Here is a 19905-nt window from a genome sequence, read left to right on the forward strand (position 1 = left end):
CGGCCCCCCCAGGTGAGGGCTCAGCCCCCGTGTGAGGGCTCGGCCCCCGTGTGAGGGCTCAGCCCCCGTGTGAGGGCTCGGCCCCCCCAGGTGAGGGCTCAGCCCCCGTGTGAGGGCTCGGCCCCCCCGTGTGAGGGCTCAGCCCCCGTGTGAGGGCTCAGCCCCCGTGTGAGGGCTCGGCCCCCCCAGGTGAGGGCTCGGCCTCAGGTGTGGGACGTGGAGAGACAACAGGGAGGAAGAGGGGGAGGTGAACCCACAGATCCCAGCGGTCGGATTCTGGATGAGAAACCAGCCCAGGAGGGCAGGCCCTCCTGCCTGAGGGTCCTACACACACGCACACACACGTACATACATACACACACGTACACACACACACACGCACGCACACGGGCTCGGAGCTGTCCGTGCCGAGGCCCGTACTCACGGGAAGGCCATGTGCCCGTGGCCGTGGCGCTTGTTGTTGTGGAAGTCCCCGCAGTACACGCACCCGTCCGCGTCCACGAGACACCCGTGTCCTGGGAGAAGCCAGAGGCCAGCTGCGGCCGGGCGGGAGGGGGACCGGGACAGGGCGGGCCCGGGGTGGCCCCGGGACAGGAGCAGAACGGGCGCCCAGGGGCTGGGGTGAGCGGGCGCCCAGGGGCTGGGGGTGACGGGGCGCCCAGGGGCTGTGGGTGACCGGGCGCCCAGAGGCTGGGGTGAGCGGGCGCCCAGGGGCTGGGGTGACCGGGCGCCCAGGGGCTGGGGTGACGGGCGCCCAGGGGCTGGGGTGAGCGGGCGCCCAGGGGCTGGGTGACGGGGCGGCTGCCCCGGGGGAAGTGGCTGGGGGGGCAGCTCTCCAGGCCCCGAGGGAGGGGCGCACGGGGCGCACTTGCTGTGTGTCGGGGGGATGCTACACACCCAGACCTGCTTGTGGGGCGTGTGCATGCATGCGTGTTCGTGTGCGCACACGTGTGTTTACTGGGACCTGCGTGTGAGTGGGGAGGCCTGAGTGGCCATTCCAGGGGCCTCAGCCTGTGGGGACGCAGCTGCACCATGTTACGGGTTTTCCGGTTTGGACGGACGGCTGAGCCAGGCCATTCCTACTGCTTTCATTTATTTATTAAAAACGTGTTTTTATTGATGTCAGAGAGGAAGGATGAGGGAGAGAGAGAAACATCACTGAGGAGAGAGAATCGTGGATCGGCTGCCTCCTGCTCTCCCCCCCCCCACTCCTGCGCCCCCCCGCCCCCCCCCCCCGCCCTCCCCCGGCCCCAGGATGGAGCCTGCAACCCGGGCCTGTGCCCTGACCGGGAATCAAGCCCTGGCCTCCCGGTTCCTAGGCCGACCTCAGCCACTGAGCCTGCCGGCCGGGCCCTCCTACTTCTAACACGAGCAGCCCTCAGAGGACCGTCCTGCTGGCCTCTGGGCAGTGGCTTCCGGGAACCGTGAGCCTTCGGCCTTCGGGCTGTGCCCACCGCCCACCGGCCACCCTGGGGCGGTGAGGAGGCCTGACCGCCAAGGCCTCTGCTGCCGGTGCTTCCGGCCACCGTGACCGCCGTCTGCAGACCCCACGCGAGGCCAGAAGACCTGCAGGCTGAGCCCAGGCCGACTCTGGACCCGGGATTGCAAACAAGTAAGGAAAGGGGGTTATTTTCAGCCACTGGGGTTTGTTTTTTGTGTTAATCCTCACCTGAGACCGTTTTCCCATTGATCTTTAGAGAGAGGGGAAGGGAGGGAGCGACAGAGAGGAACATCGATGTGAGAGGCACATGGGCTGGCTGCCTCCCGCATACGCTCCGACCAGGGCCAATGATTGAGCCTGCAACCCGGGTACGTGCCCTTGACCGGGATCAAACCCAGGACCCTTCGGTCCTCAGGCCAATGCTCTACCCACTGAGCAACACTGGCCAGGGCTGGGCCACTAGGTTTTGGGGGGCTTGTCACGCAGCAGTGGCTGGCGTTACAAACACAGCCCCCGTCCCCCCCCCCCCCGCCCCCCCCCGCCCCCCCCCCCCTGTGCACACACACACACACACACACACACACACACACACACGCACACTGCGCCAGCCACGGCTCCGGGCAGAAGAGTGCACCCTCGCCTGCTCCCCACCCCACAGCCAGCTGGGCCCCCGGTCACCGCGGGGCCCTGAGCCCACCCGCCCCACAGATGGGGCGCCGGGCAGGGGTGCGGCCCGGGGGCAGACCTTCCCTCACGCCGCGGGACAGCGCCCCCTCGTAGCGGCCCCCCGCTCTGTACTCCATGACGCCCTGGCCCTGGGGCTCTCCGAAGACGAACTGGCCAGAGTAGGTGTTTCCTGGGGGGTGGGGGGGGCGCGGGGTCAGGGTTGGAGCTGGTGCCCGTCGCCTGAGCGGTGGCGGACTCCGGTTTGGGAGGGAACATGGGACCTCCCGGTTCCCGCAGAGCCCACCCCGGGGCCTCGGTGGGCAGCGACGTCCCAGATCCGAGGGGGAGCCTTCTCCCCTGGAACTGACCACACGCCTGCCCTGGGGGCCTGAGGGTCCGAGGCAGCCCCTGGCCACGCCGTGGGAACACGCCAGCACCCTCCCCGCTGGCACGGCAGTGACAGACCCCTCGGGGAGCCAGGCTCTGTTCACAGCTGGGAGTGCCTTCCGCGCCGGGAGGGAGACAGTGTGCCAGGGGCCAGCGGGCGCCAGGGTCTGGGTGTGAGGGGGACGCGGTGCCAGGGGGTCTGGGTGTGAGGGGACGGTGTGCCAGGGGGTCTGGGTGTGAGGGGACGGTGTGCCAGGGGGTCTGGGTGTGGAGGGGACGGTGTGCCAGGGGGTCTGGGTGTGAGGGGACGGGGTGCCAGGGGGTCCGGGTGTGAGGGGGACGGTGTGCCAGGGGGGTCTGGGTGTGAGGGGGACAGGGTGCCAGGGGGTCTGGGTGTGAGGGGGACAGTGTGCCAGGGGGTCTGGGTGTGAGGGGGACAGGGTCGCCAGGGGCAGCAGGCCGCAGGGTCTGGGTGTGAGGGGGACGGGTGCCAGGAGGTCTGGGTGTGAGGGGACGGGGTGCCAGGGGGTCTGGGTGTGAGGGAGACGGGGTGCCAGGGGGGTAGCAGGCCGTCAGGGTCTGGTGTGAGGGGGACAGTGTGCCAGGGGGCAGCAGGTGCCAGGGTCTGGGTGTGAGGGGGACGGTGTGCAGGGGGTCTGGGTGTGAGGGGGACGGTGTGCCAGGGGGTCTGGGTGTGAGGGGGACGGGGTGCCAGGGGGTCTGGGTGTGAGGGGGACGGGGTGCCAGGGGGTCTGGGTGTGAGGGGACAGTGTGCCAGGGGGTCTGGGTGTGAGGGGGATGGGGTGCCAGGGGGTCTGGGTGTGAGGGGGACGGGGTGCCAGGGGGCAGCAGGCCGTCAGGGTCTGGGTGTGAGGGGGACGGTGTGCCAGGGGGTCTGGGTGTGAGGGGGACGGTGTGCCAGGGGGTCTGGGTGTGAGGGGGACGGGGTGCCAGGGGGTCTGGGTGTGAGGGGGACGGGGTGCCAGGGGGTCTGGGTGTGAGGGGGATGGGGTGCCAGGGGGTCTGGGTGTGAGGTGGACGGTGTGCAGGGGATCTGGGTGTGAGGGGGACGGTGTGCCAGGGGGTCTGGGTGTGAGGGGGACGGGGTGCAGGGGCCAGCGGGCGCCAGGGGCTCCGCGGGGCTGACCTGTGTGGGCCCAGTGGCGGCGGCCTCGGCCCATGATCTCCCCGTCCGCGAACTCGCCCTCGTAGTAACTGCCGTCCTTAAACAGCAGCTTCCCGCGGCCTGGGAGGAACGGACCGCGGGAGCCCCCACGCTTCTCAGGGAGAAGAGCCCAGGGAGAGCCGCGACGTGAGTAGCAGTGGGAACCTCGGGCAGAAGCACCGCCAGAAAAGCCGAAAGGCTCCGACAGCGACGGCGCTGGGCGGGCCACGGGGACGAGGGCTCACACGGAAGCACACGGGCCCGGCCGCCTGCTCCGGGGCCGGACCGTCCGCCTGCCGGCCGGGGTCTCAGCCGGGCTCCGTGTCCAGGCAAGGGCACCACCTCGGCTGTGGGTTTGCTTCTTACCCCCAGTTGGGGTGCGTGTGGGAGGCGAGTGGTTAATGTGTCTCTCTGACATCAATACGCTCTCTCTCTCTCTCTCTCCCTCCCTCCCTCTCCTCCTCAACAGAACTGTCAGCAGAGCCCCAGGCAGACATGACACTGAGAGACCGCCAGTGCCGTTCAGACACTGGCTTCTCTGCGGCTGAGACGTCCCACGAAAGGAGACAAGCTCTTTCTCGTCAGAGATGCACCCTGAAGGCGGGAAGGTGGCAGGCCCGGGTGAAGGTGGCCGTGAGGGGCCCAGTCCCCCCGGCACCCGTCCCCCCCCCTCCCCCCAGGGGGGCAGCCTCGGGGAGAGGCCAGAGGCTTCTTACCGTGGCTCTTCCCTCCTTTCCACTCCCCTTCGTACCGGAAGAAGGAGTTGGGGTACACGTAGACGCCGTAACCTGACGTGGACAGAACACGGTGAGCATGTGGCACGGGCAGCCCAGATGGCGGCCAGCCCAGGCTCCAGCTGGGCGGGCTGGGGGTCCTCAAGGGGTCTGTGCACTTCCCAACATGGCTGCCCGGGCTTCAGTCTGGAGTGGGGACTTGACCTGTTTACTGCCCACCCCTCTCCCCTCCCTCCCTCGTTTGCTTATGCACCAAGCATGCTGAGCCGGCCTACTCCCGCAGAGGCAGGCCCGGTGGGAGGGCCTTGAGAGTGGAGAGGGGACTTCTGAGCTGAGCCTAGCCAGCAGAGGGAGGTGAGGGCATGCGGGGGTGGGGTGGGGGGTAGGGGGTGGGGGGAGAGCTGGCCCCTCCGGTGGCCTCCAGGCCCATCAGAACAAAGCCCTCCCTCCTGCCACGCCGCTGTTGAGCGCACCATCCCCCATCCCCCCCCCCCCAGTCCCCTGGTGTGTGTGGGGGGCACAGCCTGCGGGGGGCGGTTTAGGGGAGCGCGGCGTGGACTCGGAGTTCAGCCCCTTTCCTTTGACTCTGAGGACAGCTCCCGTCAAACCTCCGAACCGCGCGTCCAGGCTCGGGCGCCTCCGGCTCGGTCTCCAGGCCCCGAGGCCCCTCCGGCCCGGCCCGCGGGGCACCCGCACCCGCACCCGCGGAGACGAAGCCGCTTCCAGGGCCAGGGGCGACCGGCGGGGCTGGTGGAGGTTCGCGTGGGGATCAGGGGCGCGGGTTCCGGACGGAGGCCCGGAAGGGCGTAGGGCAGCCGCCCCCCGCCCGCTGCCCAGCCCTGCAGCCGTTACCGTCCTGTGGCGGCCGCCCCTGCGGGTCCCGACGCTGCGGGCGGGAGCTCCGGCTCCCTGGGCTGGCGGCTGCCATCTTGCCGCTAGCGGTTTACCTTGCCAACCGCGACAGCCTCCTCTATTGGCTGCTTGGTCGCTAGGGGTGTGGTCACGGGCCCAGCCTCTGGGCGATCGCAAGATCTGGAGTGGCGTCGTGCGGGCCCGGAGCCAGACGACGCGCCTGCGCCTGCGCGGCATAGCGCATTTCCGGCGCTTACGTTCTTTCCGCCGGGAAAAGGCGCCCGCACCGGAAGCGGAAATGGTTGGAGGCTCTTGGCTCCGCCCAGGCGTCCATCTTGGAAGCCCGGAGGCGGCGCCGCGCAGTACAGAGCGGAAGTGCTAGTCTGCCCCTTCCCGGACCGAGCGAAGCGCCGGCGCGGCCCCTGCCCGCGTCCTCCTCCCCGCGGCCCTCGGAGACCGCGCTCGGCCGCTGCAGAGCCGCGAGGTACCGGCGGGCGGCGGGCGGCGGGCGGGGCGGGATAGGCGGGGCAGGAGGGCCGGGCCCCGGGTCGGTGGGTGATCGGTCCTCGGCCGACGCCCGCCCGGTCGTGCGGGGCGCCGCGGTCCTCCGTCCCCGCGCCGGTGTCCGGTGTCCGGGGGCCCGGCGGGAAGGCGACGGGCTGCAGTCGCGCCGCTCGAGATGACACGTCGGTGCCAGGGCACATCCGAGGGCGCCGCCGCCGGCAGGACCCTGTGCTGAGGCCGGGCGCCGGGAGGCCCCGGCGGTGGACGCGCTCCGCTGAGCGCACGCGGTGGCCCGCTCGGGTGCGGCGAGGGGCCGGGTGGACACCCCGGGGTGGTCACGCCGTGGCGGGAGGAGCCCTCGGCCGTGCGGGGCAGCCGACGATGGCTGGACGGGCATTTCGGCGGCGGGAGCGGCGCCGGAGGCCGCAGGAGGACGAGGGGCGGGAGGCAGCCACGCTGGCGGAGGCGGGAGCCTGCGCTGCTCACTGCCAGGAGAGGGGACCCGGAGACGCCCGACAGGCTGCACACGACCCCAGCCTGGTGCTCGGTCCCGCTTTGTTTGTGTGACTGAGAAGAAAGCGCTGCAGTCCAGCTGACAGCTTACCCGCCGCCTGCTGGTCCCAGGCCTCCCCGGGCGACAGGCCCAGCCAGGCCCCTCCAGGCCTGCGCTCCGTGGAGGAAGTAGAGAGAAGCCAGGAGGGACCGAGGAGAGGTGACTGCGCGTTGTGCTGAGGACCCAGCCAGGACCAGCCGCGGGTGCCAGGGAGGCCGCGGGCCGCGGTGAACCCCACCTGGAGGAGCACCGGGGTGCGGGGATCAGGCCGCGGGCTGGAATGTGGCCCGCCCTGGGCGAGGAAGCCGCAGACTCGTATGCTGAAGGCAGCGCGTTTGACTCCAAAGTTCACATCCTTCGTGTTGTTGACATGTGTGTCTTGGAGACGGGGCTGCTGCTGGTCAGAGGCCGGGAACGGGGTGCCGGGCACCTGCAGCGTCCTTACCGGGCAGCGGGTGCTCTCTGTCCGGCTCACCCTGGCCTCGGTGTGAGAAAAACCACTTCCGTGGTGAGAAGGTGCCGCTTGGGACCATCGTCCAGGAACCGCAGAATGGCGACTGCTGGGATGCGCTCCTGCTGCCTGGTCAGCTCCTTAGGAAACGCGGACTCTCCCCGGCGGATGGAGAGCTGCCCTCCGGGACGCGACGACATGGGGCCCGGAGCGGCATCCTGTCCTGGTCAGCCCCCGTCTCTGTGTGCGTCTCCCTGGTACCCTGCCGGCTGGCTCCTGTGGCAGAGGGGACTGCGGTGACTTTTTTTAAATTTTTTATGTTTTATTGATTTTTCACAGAGGGGAAGAGAGAGGGATAGAGAGTTAGAAACATCGATGGGAGAGAATCATCGATCAGCTGCCTCTTGCACACCCCCTACCGAGGATGTGCCCGCCACCAAGGTACATGCCCTTGACCGGAATCGAACCTGGGACCTTTTAGTCTGCAGGCCGGCGCTCTATCCACTGAGCCACACCGGTTTCGGCCGACTGCGGTGACTTTCAGTGGAAGTGGTGACTGGGAAATGTTTCTGTCTGAGACCCAGGACCACAGCCCAGCTGCTGCCCTCGCTGCAGAGAGGACGTCCTGCATGCTCCTGGGGCGAAGCGTGTTGGAGCGCGGGCTCAGCCGGGGGAGGCGGGCAGGTGCCAGCGGTGAACGGAGGGCTGATGGGCCCCAGACGCCTCAGCCTGTGTCCCGTCTGGGAATGAGAACCTTTCCCCAGATGAGGAGCGGGTCTCACCGCACAGCTCAGGGGCCGTGGAAACAAACCGCCTGTGGGCGGGGGCAGCGGGGAGCTTTGTCCTGGCCTCTTGGCCAGCTTAGGGACAGCAAGCGCCTGGGTCCTGGGTCCTCACTCGGAGGACCGGGCAGCGGCCGGTGGGTCCGTGCTCCTGACCTCGGGCAAGGCGCTCGCTGCCTAGACCTGCTCGTCCGGGTGAAGTCGGGCGATGCTGCCCACTCGCTGGGTTGCGGGTTCTCGCAGGCCCGTCCCCAGGTGTTGAAATAGTCATGAGCAGCTAGCATTACTCCACCTGCCGATAAGGAACTGGGGCGCAGAGCTGACCCCTGGTCGGACGTGGCCATTCCTCTCAGGAGGGGAGGATGCGGCCTGAGGGGGCAGGAGAGCCGGGCTGGAGTGGCCGCGGGGAGGGGCTGGGCCAGAGGAGGGCGTTCAGGAGCCGGGCTGTGACAGGAGCAGGTGCTGGAGGCGGTCTGAGGAGCGGCAGGCGTGGGTGCAGTGGCCCGGCTGTGGCAGGGCGGCCCTGGGTGACGTGGAGAAATGAAAGTCCACCCAGGGCTGCTTTGCATGTCACGTGCCTTCCTGGCCCTCCACCAGCCGTGTCACCTGCTGTTCTCCAGGCAGCGCACGGGAGGCGCCCGGCAGAGGGTGCGGGGAGGCCGGCCATGGGTGGCACGAGGCCCAGCCCTGCCTCTTCCTGGTTAACAGCGTGTGCGCTTGCTCAGTTACAGGATGTCCGAAGGGGACAGCGTGGGAGACTCCGTCCACGGGAAGCCTTCTGTGGTGTACAGGTTCTTCACACGCCTCGGCCAGGTGGGTGCCGGTGCCGGTGCGCGTTTGCACGGAGCTGTGACTGGGGAGTCCTCGGGGTGGGGGGGCGGGGGTGTCTGTGGAACGGGGGGTAACGAGGGGCGGGGGTGCCATGGGGCCCGGGGTGGTCCTGTGGGGTGGGGGTGTCTGTGGAGCGGGGGTAACGGGGGGGCGGGGGTCCTGTGGGGCGGAGGTGACGGGGTGGAGGTTTTCTGTGGGGTGGGGGTGGCTGTGGGGTGGGGGTTGACGGGGGGTGTCTGTGAGGTGGGGGTGTCTGTGGGGTGGGGGTGACGGGGGGTCTGTGGGGTGGGGGTGACGGGGTGGAGGTGTCTGTGGGTGGGGGTGACGGGGGGTGGGGGTGTCTGTGGGGTGGGGGTGACGGCGGGGGTGGGGGTGCTGTGGGGTGGGGTAAGGGGGATGGGAGTGACGGGGGAGGGGGGCAGGCAGGCACAGGAGCCTCGCACTTGCTCTCAGGACCGGCTCCCTCTGTCAGGAGCCGTATCTTCTAAGGGGCCATGGATGACCCTGGGCTTTACCACATGCTTGGTTTCTGAGTTGTTTTCCAACCTTTAATAACGAGGAAACCATCTCAGCTTCCAAGTGGTACAGACTGAGCGGCGCCCCTTCTGGCACCTGCCTCTGCATCCGTGGCCCCTGCCGTGTGCACTCCGTGCTGGAGCAGCGTGGGCTGGGACAGCCTGTGCGGCCAGCGGCGCCTCCACAGTGCCCAGCACCACGCGGTCTCCGTCCCTGCGGTCAGCCCCGGGCGTCTGCGCGCCGTGCTGTCCGTGTTAACCTCGGGAAGGATTTGAACAGCTCGACGTGGGAGTGGGGGAGGGGCCTGGGTTCGCACATTCTGTACCTTCATGAGTGGGTGAAGGTTTTCACAATTAAAACCTAAGTGTTCAAATCAAGCAATTTCAAAAGTAAGTTGGAAACATACATGCTATTATACATGGATGCATACATACATGCGTATGTTCATATAAACTCGAGTTCCTCTGCAGACTCCACGGCTGCAGGTCCGCCGCCTGCGCCTGCGCCTGCTCCAGGGTGCCGGGCGGGGCGGCCCCGGCCAGTGGGCGGAGTCCTGCTGCAGGCGAGACTCCTCGGTGCCCGCGTTCCTGCCTCGGCGGGAACGCCGGTGCCGGGGACGTCTGCTCGGTGTGTGTTTGCCCGGGCGCTGCCCTGCCTCCAGTTGTCGCCGTAAACGGGTCGGCTGTCGCCGCTGCTGCCCGGGGTGCTCAGCCTGGGCCCGCTGGGCAGCGGGCGGGCGGGCGGGTGACGCCGCGCCCCTGTCCTTGCAGATCTACCAGTCCTGGCTGGACAGGTCCACGCCGTACACGGCCGTGCGATGGGTGGTGACGCTGGGCCTGAGCTTCGTCTACATGATCCGGGTCTACCTGCTGCAGGTGGGTGTGAGGCGAGGCCGCCGCGGTGCTGAGCGTGTGGGTCCGCCTCGCGGCGCCTGCCTGGCGGCTGCCTGGCCTGAGGCGGGTTCTCTGGGAGGTGGCCGGTTCTGCGTTCTCTCTGGAGCGGCAGGTGTGTCCTGGCTTTGCCTGGGACGGAGGAGGGCATGTCCGCAGGTGGACGCGGCGTTTGCTGGGCCTCTCCCGGACGCGGAGCCGACACTCCCTCGGCGTTCCTCCTGGCTGTGCCGGCCAGCGCAGCGGGAGCGCCGAGGACGGCCGCCTGCGGTTCGCGGTGAAGTCACTGCCGCTGGGTTTAGTTCTGTGTTTTCAGTCGGAACTCGGTCCGTTCTGTGACGTCAAGAACAAGCCAGGAACCTTGCGTTAGAGAGTCCAGGCGGGGTCATGTGACTGTCCCAGTCACACCTGGTGGCCCCTCGGCCTGGGCCTGTGGAGGCTGTGGGCGGCCACGGCCTGCGCACCGGCTGCTTTCTGACCTGGAGGGTGGCCGGGCTCCCCAAGGGAGCTCAGTGCAGGGTTCCTCCGCCTCCTCTCCCGAGGCCGTGGGGCTCTAGAACATTCTTAACTGCATTCTTGATTTCCGGTTTTGTTGGTTCTGGTTTCTCCTGGGATTTAGGAAGGCTCTCAGTGTGTGTGGGGACAGGTTCAAGGTGCAGCAGGGCTGTCAGCAGTCAGGCAGACGGGGCCCAGGCACTCGGCTGTGAGGACCCTCCCTCTGCGCTCCTAGGAGCTGGTGGCTTCAGGATTTGGGCATCTCACTGGCCCTCTGGCTTGTCCTCTGAGACACAGAGCAGGAACTGTCCCCATGGACGGTCGCCACACTTTGCTGTCCCTCGTGACCCCCTCCGTGAGGGACGTGTCTGCTCTGAGTTTGGCCGGCGGACCAGTCTGCAGCCCGGGCGAGGGCAGCGTGCCCACGGCGCCTCCGGCCTGACCTGCTGGCTTCCCTTCCAGGGCTGGTACATCGTGACCTACGCCTTGGGCATCTACCACCTGAACCTCTTCATCGCGTTCCTGTCTCCCAAGGTGGACCCGTCCTTGATGGAGGACTCAGGTAGGCGCGCCCGCGGCTGCAGGGCCGCTCCGCCTCCGGACACAGACCGCGGCGCCTGCTCTGAGAGCCGTCCTGGTGCCGGTCGTGGCGGCTCCCTGAGCTCCTCGGCCACGTCGCTGGCTGCTCCCTCTCACCCCGAGGCTCAGCGTGGAGCTGTGAGGCCGCGTGCAGAGGGTGCAGGGTGAGGGTGGACGCCCGCCGGCCTGGCTCGGAGGCACCTCCACCTCGTCAGCTGGGCCTCATGTAGCCAGAGCTTCACGGCACAGCTGGGCCTGAGCCCGGGCAGCCCTGTGGGTGGCGCTCCGGGTCCCGGCCCTGCTGCTCCGGCCAGTTTTGGGCGGGTGGGCAGCAGGGAGGGGCGGGCAGCGGGAGGGGTGTCCCTGTCCCAGCACCTGCCCGCCTGGGGACGCCCTGGCTGGGGAGAAAGGGCCGGCGTGTCCTCGCTGTGCAGTGCTGACCCGGAGCCCCTTCTCTGCAGACTATTGGACAGAGATGTTGCCCCTGGCGGGAGGGGGAGAACTTGAGGCCGTGTCTGCGGCCGCAGCTTCTCCAGCAGCAGCAGCAGCACCTGCCTCGGCGTGGTGGGGGGTGGGTGGGGGGGCGGGGGGTGGGGTGCGGGCGGGTGGGGGTAGGGGTGGGGTGGGGGTAGGGGTGGAGGTGAGGGTGGGGTGGGGTGGGGTGTGGGCGGGCAGGCTCAGCCCCCGCGTCTCCTTGTGCTCCTCGGCGTGGTGGTGGGGGGGGTGGGATGGGGGGGGTGGGGGGGGTTAGGGTGCGGGCGGGTGGGCTTGTCCCCCGCGGACACCAGTCTCCTTCTGCCCCTCGGTGTGGTGGTGGGGGGGGTGGGATGGGGGGGGGGGTGGGGGGGGTAGAGTGCGGGCGGGTGGGCTTGTCCCCCGCGGACACCAGTCTCCTTTTGCCCCTCGGTGTGGTGCTGGTGGTGTGCGGAGGTAACCCAGGGGCAGCTGGGTTTTTAAGCAACTGAAACCCATGCAGTTCTTCCTGAAGGGTTTCTAACGGGCTTTCTGTAGCAGCGGCCGAACTCTGACTGGCTGGAGGCCCGCTCTCCTTGTTCGGGGGGAAGGTGTGTGTGTGGGGGTGTGTGTGTGGGGGGCAGGTGCGGGGCAGGTGTAGGTCGTGGAAGTGAGAGGCGCCATGTGTGCGCCTTTGCTGATGGCGCTCTGCCTTTCAGATGACGGCCCCTCTTTGCCGACCAAACAGAACGAGGAGTTCCGGCCGTTCATCCGGAGGCTCCCCGAGTTTAAGTTCTGGTGAGTGCCCCGGAGCGGTCCTCGAGGCCGGGGTCCGCCTGAGGCAGCGGGGGAGTTTTCGGAGAAATGAGCGCTGTCGTCACTGGTTAGAACGGGGTTCGCCCCAGCAGGAGCCTGTGCTTGCAGGCGGGGTGGCCAGGCCCCTGTGACGGCTGCCTGGCCTCTCCCAGTTGAGGCCAAAGGTCTTTGAAACATGCAAAGTGCAAAGAGGTTTTTCCAGGCAGAGCCTCCGGGTACGTTGCTGACTCGCCCCCCGAAGGGTGGGCTGCGTGGCAGTCTCTCTCCTGCTCCCCTCTGGTGAGGCAGCCGGACAGCGCCCCTCCGCTCAGGTGTCCCCGCGCTGGGCCGCCCGGGGCGGGCGCTGGGTGGCTGTGCCCCGGGAAGTGCTGGGCCAGGGGACCAGGTTGGCTGCTCCCCAGACCCCCTAGAGGCAGTGACTTCTGTGAAGGGGACTCCAGTCGGGGTGGGGCTCTGGGCCCTTTGTCTTGAACTTTTGGGTCAAAACCCTGAAGGACTGAGCCACCGTGTGGGGGGACCTGGTGGCGCTCAGCGTGCTGGGACTGAGCGTGACATTCGGGGGGGGGGGGGGACCTGGGAGCCCCCAGGAAGCCGGCTTGCTCTGTAGGAAGGGGAGCCCAGGAGGAGGGTCAGTGGGGCCGGGGGCCAGGCTGCATGGTGGAGCCCTGGTGGTCCCTGGGGGAGTGGGTCAGCACCCGCACTGCGGTCAGACGGGCGAGTCGGGAGGACACGGAGCTGTGTCCGGCCAGAGCCCATGTCAGATGCTCCCTCCCCTCCCCCCCACCCCCCAGGCACTCGGCCACCAAGGGCATCCTGGTGGCCATGGTCTGCACCTTCTTCGAGGCGTTCAATGTGCCTGTGTTCTGGCCCATCCTGGTCATGTACTTCATCATGCTCTTCTGCATCACCATGAAGAGGCAGATCAAGGTACCCGGGCCCGAGCCCGCAAGGCGGGGCCTGCACAGCGGCCACAGTGCGTGGGGAGGGCCGGCAGCAGCAGCTCTGCAGGCCTGGGGTGGGGACACGGGCTCCCTCCCCTCTGCCAGGGGTTCTGGGCCACGGCCGGTGTCGGGGAACGGGCCGGGCAGACAGCCCTGGGCTGGGTGGAAAGGTCCTGGTGGTACCCTCCTGGCACTGCGTCCTGTGGGTCAGAGCCAGGACCTGCCCGACAGTGCAGGGTTATGCACATGGACCCTAAAGCGGCCTGGGCAGATCACCTCCCTGTTGCCAGGGCGCCTCCCGGCCCGGCCCCTCCTGCTCTGGGACCTTTTCCGACCGGACCCGCCCCGCTCCCCAGCTCTGGAGGGACCCAGGGGTGGAAGCTCGCTGCCGGAGCCCTCTTATCGCCTGACGCGTGTCCTTCTGTCCCCAGCACATGATCAAGTACCGGTACATCCCGTTCACGCACGGCAAGAGGACGTACAAGGGGAAGGAGGACGTGGGCAAGACGTTTGCGAGTTAGACGCCGCCCGCTGCCCTCGGAGCCTGCGGCGGTCTGAGCCATTGTAACCGCGCCTTCTTTCCACATAAAGTAGTTGATGGCGAGGGAGTCGGATTTTCTTTGTAAAAGAGACTTCACTTATTTGTTACTGAAATAACGGGTTCTCAGGAAACTGCCACTGAACCTGATTGCATTGATTCCTTTGCAGTGACGCCAGGTGTAACGGACAGAATTGGGAGTCGGGCTGGGCCGTGGCCGAGGGGCTGGGGGCGAAGGACCGAGGAGGCCACACCCAGCCCAGCGGGAGCGGAGCCACAGCAGGAGCCGCGCTCACAGGTTTGCAGGACACCGGTCCCAGCCGCCTCCCAGCCGCCCCTCACCAAGGCGGTCCCACGGCCTCATGACTGGAGCTCTGTCTTAGCCACATGATTGCTGTGGGGCCTGGAATTATAAATATATATTATATTTTAATTGTTTGGATTATTTTGACATTCTTTCATACGTAAAGAGTTGCTTGGTTAATTTGAGTTCCCATACGGCAGCCCCACAGCAGCGAGCGGGAGGCCCAGTTCTGTGGGTCCCGGCTCTTTCCAGGATCAACGTGGACCTGCATGCCGACTTTCTGATGTACTGAAAACAGATACTCTGACCCTTTTCCTAAGTGACTTTTTAATTCAAACTTTATTAAAGACGGTGTCCCCTTCCGCACGGAGTCTTTATCCAGAAGCGCCCGCGGGACTCTGCCAGGCACAGGGTGGGCAGAGCGAGGCAGGGCTGGGCAGGCGCGGAGCCGGAGTCCTTTCTGGGGGTCGGGGCTCACACTCGGTGAGCAGCTGCCCGTGTCCTGGGGTTCTGCCATCGGGCGTGGACGGGTTTCTTGGCCATTTTGCCCACCTGGACTTGAGCTCTTCCTGCTTTCTAACCCGCCTCCCCCCAAGGATATGTGTCCATTTGATTTGATTTGAGAGGAGGGGGGAAGAGAAGCATCGATGTCAGAGGGACACCTACGGCTGCCTCCCGTACGTGCCCCGGGATCGACCTGAAAACCCCTTTGGTGCACAGGATGGTGCTCTCGCCGCCGGCCAGGGCTGCTCTTGCTCGAAGCGGACTGCTCAGACCTCCACCTGCCGCTGCGGAACCTGGAGTGGACGGGCCCGAGCAGCATGTCTGCGGCCAGGGCCCGGCCGCCTCACCTAGCGCTCCGTCCCAGTGCGCGCCAGGCCGGCGTGGCGGGAGGCTGTGCTCGGCCAAGTGTGAGTCAGGACTTCTGGGCCGGTGGCGGCCACCTGGGCCCTCGGCGGGAGGTCTCTGCTCAGTGGCCGGTCAGCGGCCATGACCGTCATTCCCTCAGAACAGAGTCTGGCTGGACAATTCCCTCTAGGGAGCGGCCTGCGTGGCCACTCCAGCGGGAGCCACGCAGACCCAAGGTCCTGGCCGGGGGTGGCCCCACCCTTAGGGCTCTCAACACGCCGGCTTTTAAGGGGCTTTATGGCCAAGTTCTGTCTCTGGTGCGAGTTAAACGGTTTCAAACCTGACAAATACAGTGTGTGGCTGTGGCAGGAAGTAGGCGGACACAGGTGGCGGCTGTCCTAGTGCCAAACTCGAGGGGGTCTGTGCCTCAATGTTAGGAAAACTTCTCGGGCAAGCTGGCTCTGCCCCAGAGGGCGCCCCCGAGGGGGCAAGGGCCTCAGAGTCTGTAGGGACCAGGACAGACCTCAAATCCTAAATGGAGAACAGACTTGACATGTGAATAAAGGCTGGTGTGGTTCAGCGGTTAGAGCTTCTGCCCACGGACTGAATGGTCATGGGTTCGAGTCTGATCAAGGACATGTACCTTGGCTTCAGGTTTGATCTCGGCCCAGTTGGGGCCCAGGTGAGAGGCAACCAATCGAGGTGTCTCATGTCCATGCTCTGTGTCTCCCCTTCCCTCCACAGTCTGAGGAGATCCTCAGGCAGGAAAGGCACCTGCCGGACAGGGTGTGGGCGGGCGCCCTGGTCTCCACGTCTGTGAGGGCTGTGCCTGGCGCTCCGCAGCGGCTGCGGTGGCTCTGTCTGTCCTGTCACCGGAAGTGCCGCAGGTAGACCAGCTTCTGGGGAGGGAACCTCTCCCTGCACAGGGGACACTCCGTCTGGGGGGGAGGGGGAGGTCACATGACTGTATCCCTGCGAGACCACTGCGCCCTCCCCACCGGCACCGGCACCGGCATCAACGTAGGACAGCCAGCGTTTCTCCAAGGCCTCCCACCAGGAGGGCCGTCACCCCGGCCAGCCTGCCCCTCAGTGACGGGCGGGGGCTGACACCCCGGGGCAGCCTGTGCCCCTCTCTGTCCCATCCCTGACGCCGGGCGGCCCACCCCAAGACCACCTGGGTGCGACCAGGTCAGCTCCCCTCCCGCCCTGCAAGGCCGGCCGCTCGCCTGTCAGGCACCCATGGGGCCCAGAGCAGGGACGGGGACAGCAGCCGAGCCTGGTGAGCCGTGAGCACCATGCCCCATGTTTGCCTCCTCACCCGGTGGCCCTCCCACTCCCCTCAGCCGGCCCCGGAGACGCCACGAAGGTGAGGGGCCCGGGACCGGCCCCCTGGGTCAGCATGGAGGTGAGAGGCTCTGCTGTCACCCGGCTCCCGCACCCTCGCCCTGAGGCCCGGAGCTCCCGCACCCTCGCCCTGCGGCCCGGGCTCCTGCCCTCTCACCCTGCAGCCAGGAGCTCCTGCACCCTCGCCCTGCGGCCCGGGCTCCCGCCCTCTCACCCTGCAGCCAGGAGCTCCCGCACAGCCGTCATTGGGTAGGGGGCCTGTCTGGCTGGAGGGGGCGGGTCTGGCGTGTGTGACCAAGAGCCACCGGGGAAGGGACACCTTCCCAGCAGCGCACGTTCTCTGGTGCTTTCGGCAAAGTGTCCACACACACGGCAGCCGTGGTGCCTTGACTCCGAATCCGACCCCGCTTACCAAGGCTTTCAGACACCCCTTCCCCCAACCCCCGCCCGCCAAGCTCAGGGCGGCCGCCTGGCGGTCACGACGGGCCTGCACTCGGGCGAGCTGACCTGGTGTCGCACTGACCTTGGTGTCGCACCACTGGGTGATGCACTCCCAGCAGAACAGGTGGCCGCAGGGCGTGGCCGTCGAGTGCCTGCGCTCCTCCAGGCACAGGGTGCACAGCGAGTTCCGGGACACAGCTTTCTCCTCCGTGAGGCTCCTGTGGTTGGGGGAGAGGACTGAGCCCCCAGGTCCTTGTTGAGCACCCCGAGCCCTGGGCCGGCCCTGCACACCTGCGGCGAGACATCCTGCGGTGCAGCTTCCACTCGCGCTGGGCGCGCTGCCTCTGCCGGAAGCCGTACAGCTGCAGCCCCAGGGACAGCGCCAGGTGCAGCAGGGAGACCAGGCCCAGCAGCCGGTAGCTCGCCCGGGCCCGCAGGTCCTCTGCCGGCGGGCGGTGGAGGCGGAGCTGCCAAGGGCCCCCCGGAGACGGTCACACGACTGGACAGACCGGGAGGCCAGCCTCTGCCTGCATTCACTGTGCGTGTCCTGTCAAATGAGCCCCCCCACCTCGGCGCCCACAGGGAGGGAGAAGGGCAGGGCACTTCCCAGGGCCTGAGCACAGGGGGGCAGTCAGGGCGCTACTGGACAGCTCAGGGCTCGTCCCAGCACGGAAGCCAGAAGTGTGCTGACCACGCTGGCTGCATGTGAGGATGTGGGGTGGGGACATCCAAGGATCCATCTCAGAGAGGCGAGGAGCCAGCAAAGAAGCCTGAGAAAGAGCACCCTGCGGGGCGGGAGCAGCTCTAACCAGCTGTGTGGCAGGAACAGGTGCCCATGCCACTGGTGTGACAGGTCAGCAGCCGCTCCTGCAGCCAGTGACGGGGCGGCCACGGCCCGCCTCCCTTCCCTTGGCTGGGGATGAGGCAGCCAAGCCAGCAGACCGGCTGGGCCTGGTGCCTGGCAGAGAAGAGCCCAGGCTGCCCGGTGCCCAGCAGAGGACAGAGCCTGGGGCTGAGCCTGAGTTTCCGGGCTCCTGGTCAGCAGCTCAGCAGCACACAGGAGCACATGGGGACGTGACTGGACCCACAGGGGAGGCACCTGCCCGGGACCTGCTGCTGGGGGAGGTGGAGAGGGGCAGGGGAGTCGGTGCGGCTTTCTCAAAGGGAGTGCCATGCTGAGAGCAGCTGGAGAGGGGGCCGGAGACCCTCTGTGGGCAGGCAGGTCCGGGGGCGGCTTCTAGGCGACTGGGGACCAGGGGACTGGGACAGGAGGGTGTGAGCTGTCGTCCAGCAGAGCTGGCGGGCAGACAGTGGGACGCTGTCAGCGAAGGGGCTCAAGTTCCTCAGGAAACACCTACACGTGACCCACAGTCAGGGCAGGCTGGGAGGTGTGGCCACGGGCTGGGAGGTGTGGCCACAGGCTGGGAGGTGTGGTCACAGGCTGGGAGGTGTGGCCACGGCTGGGAGGTGTGGCCACAGGCCTGCGCTCCAAGTACGGAGCAGGCGCAGGGCCTGGCACCAAGCGTGGCCCCAAAGGCACACGTGCCCGACCCTCAGGGTTTGTGGAAACTAAACTTCCCCAGTTTTTGTTTTTTAGCAAAATGTGAACCAACAAAGCCCAGTGGAGGGTCTGGCCAGCCCGTGTGCCGGTCCACAGAGGCCCGAAGAGCCACCTCCGCATAGGCAAGCCGGGTCAGGCCGTGGGCGCGCCGGCACTTACGTAGGTGACGCCCGTGAGCCGCTTGGCCAGGTGGTAGAAGGCGCCGTGGATGTAGAACCAGGCGACGTGCAGCCGGTGGAGGCAGCCCAGGCCCTGCCTGAGCACCAGCACCGCCCGCAGCAGCGCCCTCCTCTGCGGCTCCGGCAGGGCCGCCACCTGCCTGTGCACCCAGCGCCGGGCTCCCGACCGGCCCCTCGAGGCGCCGGGAGCCGGGCGGGCGCCGTTGCCGTCGGCCTGCAGCTCCTGCTCCAGGTGGAGCAGCGCCTTGTCCAGCACGTAGGGCAGGACCGTGTGCAGCGCCACCAGCACGCCGCGGCGCAGCCTCTGGGGCACCTGGCTCCGGGACGGGTCCACCTGCACCAGCCCCACGTACTCCTCGCCGAGGGTCTGGTAGCCTGGGGGCGGGAGACACCGGGGAGGGGCTGAGGCAGGGCCCCTCTCGGACCACGGGGTCGGCCACGGAGAAGTGGTCTCCATGGCACCCGGCGACCCAGGAGAAAGGTCCCAGGGACACAGAGAGGATGAGGAGGAACCCGACAGGACGGGTGCACGGCCGTCAGAGCTCTGAGGCCCTGTGGCTCCGGGCCTGGCCTCCCCTTAGAGGGTAGGGTTGTGGGGTCCGGCTCCGAGGAGGCTGGGAAGCACCCCCGGGAGCTGTCAGCCCCCCTCCTGTCCTCTGGGCTTGGCGTGTGTTGTGGCCCTGGGTCCTGGGTCCCATGGGGAGCCCACCTGCAAGTGTGGTGAGGCCGAAGTAGGCCACGTCCGACAGCAGCTCGAGCTCCTTCCTCCACTCCAGCCACTTCCTGGCGCCTGAGAGCAGAGCAGTATGTTCCTGGGGGCTCAGGGGCTCAGTGAGGTCCTCCGGCTGCCCAGGCCCCGCACAACCCTGTCCTCGAAGCGGAGCTGCCCCAAACGCACACCCTCTCCCTCCACCGGCTCCGAGCGGCCCATTCTGCTCCCCCTGCACCTCGCCAGGCCCCCCCCCCCCGTCTCCCCAGTACCTGCCCACCCGGAGTCCATCTCCCCCCGGGGTCCGCCTGAGAAGTGTCCTGGCGCCGGAGGGCCACAGGACAGACTGTAACAGACCGAGTGGCGGCCCAGCGCCCACCCTGCTCCCCGCCCTCGTCCGGCCTCGGCAGTTCCAGGGTCTCAGGACCCCCCGCTCCCAATTCGGAGGCCGGGCACGCCAACGCCCACTCTGCAGGGTGTTCGGTGAGTTATTCCTAAGGCGCCCACTCGCGCCCGGCCCTGCCCCCTCAGCACCGGCCCGGCCCACCCCCGGCGGCCGGGCGCCCACGGCCTCGCTTCCTCCTCCGGCAGTCTGGGGGTGCGACGGGCGGGTCCGGGGGCGCCCAGGACCACCCACGGGCCGGTCACCGCCAGCGGCGCCTCGACGCTCACCCGCCAGGCTGTGCAGGGCGCTGCCCGCCGCGCTCCGCAGCCCGCCGCGGTAGTAGTCGTCCTTCTGGGCCGCGCGGACCACCTCGGGGGGACTGGCGGCCGCCGAAGCCATGGCTGCAGGGACCCGGGAACCCGGATGGCCACGCCCACACGGCGCTGCCTGATGACCGGCTGGGCGTGGGGCGCACACATCGTGCGTCACGGACCGTGGGGCGGGGCCAGGCTGGGGCGGGGCGGGGGACAGCCGGGCTC

The 19905-nt window shown here is 68.0% G+C and overlaps 3 protein-coding genes across 5 annotated transcripts in view; 1 reads left to right on the top strand and 2 right to left on the bottom strand.

Annotated features, from left to right (window-relative positions):
* The window catches only part of MORN1 (MORN repeat containing 1), a 28908-nt gene extending 23536 nt beyond the window's left edge, over positions 1–5372 (bottom strand). Inside the window, exons 1-5 of the mRNA XM_036460822.2 lie at positions 5246–5372; positions 4376–4447; positions 3642–3740; positions 2187–2297; positions 425–515 (exon numbers count right to left, since the gene is read on the bottom strand). Of these exons, the coding sequence (XP_036316715.1) occupies positions 425–515; positions 2187–2297; positions 3642–3740; positions 4376–4447; positions 5246–5321 (449 nt within the window). The 5' untranslated portion in view covers positions 5322–5372. The remainder of the gene's footprint in view (positions 1–424; positions 516–2186; positions 2298–3641; positions 3741–4375; positions 4448–5245) is intronic.
* A 221-nt stretch (positions 5373–5593) lies between these two features.
* RER1 (retention in endoplasmic reticulum sorting receptor 1) lies at positions 5594–14259 on the top strand. 2 transcript variants are annotated; one of them, XM_045570534.1, is made up of 8 exons: positions 5594–5729; positions 8261–8348; positions 9653–9757; positions 10730–10829; positions 12019–12097; positions 12907–13042; positions 13488–13620; positions 13765–14259. In XM_045570534.1, the coding sequence occupies exons 2-7, from the start codon at positions 8268–8270 to the stop codon at positions 13575–13577; spliced, it is 591 nt and encodes a 196-aa protein (XP_045426490.1). In that variant the 5' UTR covers positions 5594–5729; positions 8261–8267; the 3' UTR covers positions 13578–13620; positions 13765–14259. The 2 variants fall into 2 exon arrangements, with proteins under 2 accessions (XP_045426490.1, XP_036316915.1); XM_036461022.2 differs by having other exon boundaries at positions 13488–14259.
* On the bottom strand, positions 14219–19827 carry PEX10 (peroxisomal biogenesis factor 10). 2 transcript variants are annotated; one of them, XM_036461011.2, is made up of 6 exons: positions 19654–19822; positions 18982–19062; positions 18253–18647; positions 16824–16999; positions 16615–16750; positions 15507–15685 (listed from the first exon to the last, which is right to left on the bottom strand). In XM_036461011.2, exons 1-6 carry the CDS (start codon positions 19763–19765, stop codon positions 15617–15619), a joined length of 969 nt encoding a protein of 322 aa, XP_036316904.1. In that variant the 5' UTR covers positions 19766–19822; the 3' UTR covers positions 15507–15616. The 2 variants fall into 2 exon arrangements, with proteins under 2 accessions (XP_045426483.1, XP_036316904.1); XM_045570527.1 differs by lacking the exon at positions 16824–16999 and having other exon boundaries at positions 14219–15685; positions 19654–19827.
* Positions 19828–19905: the final 78 nt, after the last annotated feature.

This window comes from Pipistrellus kuhlii, unplaced genomic scaffold, assembly GCF_014108245.1.
Source record: "Pipistrellus kuhlii isolate mPipKuh1 unplaced genomic scaffold, mPipKuh1.p scaffold_m20_p_34, whole genome shotgun sequence".
Classification (NCBI taxonomy): Eukaryota; Metazoa; Chordata; class Mammalia; order Chiroptera; family Vespertilionidae; genus Pipistrellus; species Pipistrellus kuhlii.